Source organism: Ictidomys tridecemlineatus, chromosome 14 (genome assembly GCF_052094955.1).
Source record: "Ictidomys tridecemlineatus isolate mIctTri1 chromosome 14, mIctTri1.hap1, whole genome shotgun sequence".
NCBI classification, from domain to species: Eukaryota; Metazoa; Chordata; class Mammalia; order Rodentia; family Sciuridae; genus Ictidomys; species Ictidomys tridecemlineatus.
The window spans coordinates 61,568,405-61,575,914 of NC_135490.1; the positions used below are offsets into that span (position 1 = coordinate 61,568,405).

The 7,510-nt window shown below is 39.4% G+C and overlaps 1 protein-coding gene across 1 annotated transcript in view; it reads left to right on the top strand.

The window, feature by feature from the left end:
* Kcnu1 (potassium calcium-activated channel subfamily U member 1) overlaps positions 1-7,114 on the top strand; it is a 167,076-nt gene extending 159,962 nt beyond the window's left edge. Inside the window, exons 28-30 of the mRNA XM_078031345.1 lie at positions 1,285-1,479; positions 4,045-4,163; positions 6,515-7,114. Of these exons, the coding sequence (XP_077887471.1) occupies positions 1,285-1,479; positions 4,045-4,163; positions 6,515-6,902 (702 nt within the window). The 3' untranslated portion in view covers positions 6,903-7,114. The remainder of the gene's footprint in view (positions 1-1,284; positions 1,480-4,044; positions 4,164-6,514) is intronic.
* The last annotated feature ends 396 nt before the right edge of the window (positions 7,115-7,510 follow it).

Consider the following 7,510-nt stretch of genomic DNA (forward strand, 5'->3'; position numbering starts at 1 on the left):
GTATTGCAGTGAATAGTTAATGAAGGTGAGCCAAGAAAGGGAGGTGATATCAGATCACAAGGGCTCTGAAGACCCTAATAAGGTGTCTAAGTTTGAGGAAGCAGATGGCATGATCTGATTCATGATTGCAAATGAGAAGAAAACTAAGTTGAGAAAACTAGTAAAAAGGTCCCTTTAGAGATTCAGGCTTCAACAGGGTATGGTGGTGCATGCCTATAATCTCAGCACTCAGGAGGCTGAGGAAGGAAGATCACTTGAGTCCAGGAGTTCTGGGCCAGCATAAGCAACACAGCAAGACCCTGTCTCGAAAATTACCACCACCTTCATCATTCACCATCATCATCACACAGGCTTCAGAAGTAGAGTACCTGAGTTTGAATGATGATAAATGAATGATAAATGAATGATATAAATTCTAGACTAATAACAGTCACTTATATTATTTATTATAAAAATGATTGCTTTCCTATAATTCTTTTTTTCTGTAATATTTATTTCTTCAGGAGTAAAAGTATAATATAGATTTTTTTTTAAAGATAGAAAGTTAAGAATGACATTTGCAAATATGTTCATGCCTAGGCTACAGATTGTGGTAGGAATTGTGGAGAAAGGGAGTTCAAGAAAATGAACTCAATTCAGACTCAATCCTGTTTCAAAATAATTAGACCCACGTCATCATCTTGTTTCATTTTGATGTCAGTCATTCTAAAACCCCATACATTTACTTATCCAGAATCGATAATTTCTGAAATGTATAATAATAGTCATGGGAAATCCAAATATTAGTAAGACCTAAGTCAATGTCTGTCCTCAAGTCAGGCACAATCAAAAGGAGTATAAGTAGGCTCACATCCAAAATATAGCCCAAGGATAGATGACAATAGTATCAGAAGTCCCCTAGGAGAAAGTCTGTAGGGTGTTCCACTAAATACACATTTTTAAAATAAATATGTTTATAATTATGGTATCTGTGGCTTAACGTACTCCTCTGGTCATCTGTGAAAGAAAGAAATCCTTGGTATCTATATCATTACCCACTTTCTCCTCCTTCTACAGCATAAGCTCCAAGGAAACAGGATCATGGTCCAGGTTGTTTACTCTCAGTTGTACCTAACCCAGTCTCCTATCCAAAGTGGCTTTGATAATAATAATCACAAGAGAAGTTCTCTGCACTATCTGGTCCATGTCAAACAGTGACATCCACTGGATCTCCAGGTCTGAACACCTCCACCATTTACATGCTGGCTGCTCTAACATTACACATGAATTGTCCTTGCTCCCCAGGCCTTCTACAACTACCGTGTCCTGGAATTACTTCAGATGCTGGTGACAGGAGGAGTAAGCTCTCAGATGGAACAACAACTGGATAAGGAGAAGTTCACTGGGTTGACTGACAGCTACTCTATGTATTCGTCTGGAAGAATGCGGTGTAAACTGGGGCTTCTGTCCTTAGAGCAAACGATTTTATCAGACATTCAAGTGAGTCTATTCTTATCATACTAGATTTTCTCACTTCCTGAACACTCTGAGTTTCTGAAAATTGTGTTGACTGTTTGGGTTTATAGATGGTCTACCACACAGAAATAATAATAGCAGTAACGAAATTAATACAATCTTATATTCATAGATTGTTTTACAACTCAGTGAATTTTCTTGTTATTTTTTGTAGCAATACCAGGAAATAGACAACGGAGTGGGTTAGTTATCATGACAGTGGACTTCTGGCAAAAGAACTAGTTTAGCCCATTTACCTTCTCTCTTGCAAATGTGCTGTCTTGCCCTTCTACCTTCTGCCATGGGGTGACACAGCAAAAAGATCTTTGCTGGATGTAGGCCCCTTGACTTTGAACATCTCTTTCTCTGGACTGTAAGAAATAAATCTTAGATCTTTATAACTTATTCTGTTACTGTAGCATAAAATGGGCAAGAATACCTAATAACTTTGTACCTTGACAAGGTTATTACTGATAATTATAATACTTAAAACTTACTAAGTATTTTCCCTGTGCCTGACTATTTTAGATTTTTTTCACTTAATCTGTCCAAGGATTTGTACAGTAGTTGTCATCATTCATTTCATTTAACAGATCAGAAAACTGAGGTTTTCAGAAGCAAGGGCTTACCTGAAGCCACCATATTGTTCAACGATGTCAGAGCAGGGTTCCATCTCAGGAATACCGTCCCAGGGTTTGACCATTCTTCCAGTAACCACAATGCTAAAGAAATCTGATCAGGTCAGCTGACATCAGGCAGAATAGCTCCGTGATTAAGTCAAAGAATCACAGTGGGCTAACCAGTAGAAAATGCTTGACTTTTCTTAATCCAGGTTGCTACTGAATGACCAATTATAGCAAAGGGAGGTGATAAGAATTCTGGCAAATTCCAGTAGCGCATCTAGGCATCAGAGTAGAGTGCAGACTGGACATGAATAATCTACTGATCAGTGTGTTGCTTTTTTGTTGCTTAGGGCCTGGCTAAATTATCATGGTTAGCTTTGAACTTGCAATTCTCCTGTCTCAGTCTCCTGAACTACTGGGATTCTAGGCATGGGCCACAACTCCAAGCGCTGGTTTGGTTTTGATTAATATTGTTATCCACCTGTCCAGTGTTATTGTTAGAGGCAGACCTTGACAAGGAACCATCTTTTTCTGGTTCAGTGGACATCAGAAAAAATTGCTCCCTTCACAAGGAGTATGGTGTTCCAGGCCTCCTTGCCCAGTGTGTCTCAACATATGCTACCAAAAAGGGCACATCCTATGCTCTTGGCATTGGAAGCCCAGGTACAAACAACTTTCCAAACACTCCCACAGTATTGTCTGATCTTGTGCATTTCTGTGGACCCGGGTGCCTCATCTGCAGTTGACTAGTGAGTGATTTTTATGCCCAGAGACTGCAGCTGGCAACCGCCTGCTGGTATCAGAGAAATAATAGATTGGTCTGCCTATGTGTCTTACCTTCACTCACTTTGCTCTTTTCTTAAGAAATCGTAGAACTGAGCAGACTGTTTTCTTTTGCCCTTTCTGAACCTATTTGTCCTATCTGCTGCTGCTTTTGAACTCATTGTCTATTTGTGATAAGTTTGTTGGCCAGAGCCAGAGACCAAATGTAAGAAGTCATCAGCTGGCAGTCTGAAAATTTGCTGAGGTCCCTTCGGCTGTGGCTCTCAACATCTGCTGATAACGCCAAGGTCGTGGGTTCATTCCCCGTACGGGCCACCAAATGCCACAGTCCGCCTGGGCACAATCAGGAGCCACTTGTCAAAAGAAACTAACTTTATTTTTAGAACCACACATGCCAAACAAAACAGCTCCTCAGGAAAAACCCTCAGAGCCCAACTGCCACCACCGGCTTCCCACAAGCCTTTCCCCCAAACCACAAGCCTCTCCACCTCCCATAATCCTCCTGCTCTTGAGGCCGATTGGCTGGGTCGTGTGGGCAGAGCCAAAAAAAGTCCCCCAATGAGCAGCTCTGTGGTCTGAAAGGGCAGGGAAACAGCCCAATAAGCATCACCACAGAGGAGCCAATCAGCTAGATGTTGCTAGGGCCGCTGTGAGCCAATCATCAGCTGGCAGTCTGAAAGTTTGCTGGGGCCCCTTCTCAACAAGAAGTGTGCTTGAGATTGTGATCTCAGTAAGAGTGGGATAAGATGAGTCCTTGGGGGTTATCTAACATCCCAATCATGGACTAACTCAAAAACTGAATTTGGAACCCATTGCTCATTGATAATTCTCAATGATGGTTACCAAATAGGAAAAGTAATAAGAACACACACGTACCACATGCATCTGAGGCTCTCAGAAGAACTTAAATGACCAAAAAAAAAAAAAGCAAATCACACAGATTAGTATCTCAAAACTAATCATCAGTTACTATAATTACCAAGTCACTAAACACTATTATCATAAATATATTAGGAAATGTCTTTCAGACCTTCTAAAGTTGGACCGCAAAAAAAAAAAAAGGAAAATAACATTTGAATGAGTGCTTGTTATTGCTTGATGAATGTGCCCAGCAGACACGTTTTTCTCTCTTTTTTTTTCACAGCCAAGAACCACCTTTGGACAACTATTCTGTGGCTCATTAGATTGTCTTGGAATCTTATGTGTTGGCTTATACCGCATGATAGATGAAGAGGCGAGCAACCCAGAACATAAAAGGGGAGTGTGCTAATTTGAAAAGTGCTGACCACCCACCCAAGCAGGAGAACCAAAGCTACTTTATATGTGAAAGAGAACTCCATAGCTCAGAGTCCACAGTTATTATGGAAAGATTCTGGTCAATCATGATGTAGGAAGAAAGAAGAATGAGTGCAAACAATAGGAATGCTGATGGTTAAGGTCCAATTAATATTGGCCTTCTAAGGAGGATGGAGTTTGGGACCCCAGTGAAAACTGAAATATGCAGACCTAAATTTTAAATAAGTTCTTTTGCAACCTAACTTCCACCCACGATTGTACAACTTTCTAAAGCTAAAGACATTGTCTGCATTGGAAAGATTTACTTGTTTTTTGCTGGACTCATTTTGTAAATATTTATTGAGTGCTTCTTTCCAACCACTGTGCTTTGTGCTTATAAATCAGGGATGCACTTTGTTCAGATTTCAACTTTATTAACTGGAGATCCTTCTGCCAGGAGTGTGGAAGAGAGAGGAAATGTATATAGAGGATATAAGAAAAGAAGATACCATTCTAGAGATAATACAATTGTTTAGGCCCTAGACAAGATTCTCACAGTAGAATGCACAGTAGTCAATAAAGAAGGAGGAATTAAAAATGATGGAGTGTAAATAGACAATTGAAACCCATTCCAGGAGAAAAGAGAAAGGAACAAAACAAGTAGAAGAAAAAAGTCCCTGTAATTTCTCTATTAATAAGAGAAAAGGAGAGAAATAACAGATGCTTAGGAAGACCTATAATATATCTAGGTGGGAGGTATACTTTTGGGGATTTTTATTTAGTACCAAAATTTCTCAGTTCATAGGCATTGCTGAGAAAGAAAATAAAAGTAAGAAAATAAAAGGTAAGACTTGAACTACTAAGAAGAATGCAATGAGGTTTAACCATGAAGCAATGCTAGACTGTAAAGAGAAAAGACGGTAACACTGGAAATCCTGAAAAAGTTAGAGCAGATATACCCAGAGGAAGGAGATGAGAGAGAAGGAATGATGGGCTGTTGTGGTTGGAGAGTGACTTACTGAAGCTTAAGATTTTTGACAGGCAATGACAATATCCAGAATGTGGCCCTGAAAATGGTTTGGAGATATACCATCATTCGGTAGTAGAAATCATAGAAATGTGTCTGGATGTCAGAGCTGTGAACCACAGAGATACTACAAGCACATAAGATGATAGTGGCCCTGAGGTTTGGGGGGGGAAATTACATCCCAAGTGCCAAAGACCTAAATAAACATGAAGGTCTACAGATGGCTGGGGAGGGTTATATAACTTTACAGAACTCACCCCGTGAAGTAAGTGCGTGAGGTGTGAGGTTATGGAAGCAATACTGAGAAGCATACTTGATTCTGGCATGCTCTTTCTCTGCTTGAACTCTAATCCCTGGCCCCAACACCTCGGGAAAACCTGTAGAACATGGTAATTGAGAAAATATGCAGTTTATACTTGAGAGGATCTCAAGGAAGGAAATGGCACTCCTGTTTTAAATGATATATGTGATTAGGGTAAATCTTGTTTTATAAAATAAAATAGAGGTTGCAGTATTTTCAATGGAAAGATAATAATGGATAAATTATTCAGTAAAGGAAAGTCAATCATGCATTGAGGGACCATGTTTAGGAGAGAAGTAACCATTTAGGACAGCAGTGAAGAAATACAGGGTGAAAGTCATACGAGGTTATCCTCTCTGTGTTCTGTCGTGAACACTAGGTATTAATTAACTCATTTATTAAGGATTGGCTATGTATCTGATATTTTTGCTAAGACAACTTGCTTCCCTACAAAGTCTTCCTATGCAAATACAGACTTTGAATTTTCCTTTAGATTCATTGGCATTCACTCTTTGCTTACCAAAGTTTCAAATAGAACGCTGTGTGAAACCTGTTTGCATGAGTACTAGCTTATGGTAGGCCTAAGCCAGGATGGAAATATCTGGAATACCTGTTATCTTCCAATTTGACAGAGCCTGGCTCGGTGTTCAATTTTGTACTTACTGAATTCATCAGTGTAGTGCATGTTCAAAGAAGTTAAACCTGGAGTTAGGAAGTCCTTAGAGATCAGCAAACCAAATCACAGTCTTATTCCTTTCCCACTAAAGCAGTGAGAACAGCAAATCCCAAAAAGGGAGATTTCATTCCTAAGGTCCCCAGTCCCTCCTCTAAGACTTCCTCTATTCGGTGTCCCAGAGATCTTTACTGTCAATCAGAAACCAATGAAGCAAAGCAAAACAAAAGCAGTTCCCCTTTTGACCCAGCAAAATGATGTCTTTATTTTGTTCATTGCCTATAACCATTCTGTCCTAGCCACAGAAGCTCAGAATTTATCTTTGATTTTCCTTATAGGTTTGTGATTACCCGACCAGCCAATGACCTTAAGTTGCTGCCTTCAGATCTTGTGTTTTGTGCCATCCCTTTCAGCACTGTCTGTGAAAAAAAGGATGGTGGTTTATCTCAACCAATACATGAAGTTCAAAATATTGTATCAAGAGAATCATCGATGAATGCAAACCTAAGTTATCCTACTGCGGTTTACCCAGTGAGTAAGAGTACGCCACAGAAATTGTTTAGTTCTGTCCAATCTATGGAGGTAAAACCTTCTTTCTTTTCTGAAACTCAACAAGCAACGCCTAGTTTGAGTTTTAGGCTCTCAACTGACACAAAGGCTAATGAAAATGTGAAAGAAAATGAAAAGGAAAACATGAAGGAAATCCTGAAGGAGAATGCACCATAGTGTCCAAGCTAAACTGGACCCATTGATATTCTCCACAAACTTCTAATCTGATACTAACAAGGCATCTCCAAAGATGAAGACTTTGAACAAAGAAAATAAAAATGGAAGCATGCCACTTTTGCGCCCATGGCTTGCTGGGTGGTTGACCAGCAAGCCACACTGTTTTGGAAGAGACCAAAATCTAATCTTGTCCCACTGGATCTGATGTGATAAATAAATAGATATATGATAAATGCTATTAAGGGAAATTCAATGGTCTATTTCCTTTGAGCAAAAAATGGGCTAGTTTGGCTTGCATTTAAAGAAGTCATCCAGGTAGAGAGATGCGGATTGAAATTGGAATTAATTTGTTGGTAACTAAGACTTACGTATGTACTGGTGCATAATAGGTATATAGTAAGAATGACTATTAAAGCATCTTGGAATGGGATGCCTGGGTAAAATCAATTAGATTGAAATAGGTAGACTTTCAAATTCCCTAACTCAGAAAAAGAGACATTATTGCATGAAAAGTTTAAAGCATTTCCCCATAGTTCATGTTCTAAAATAAACCAATCCACTGCTCTTAAACTTCTCTTCAATCAAGCCATTTACCCTAGGTATTACTC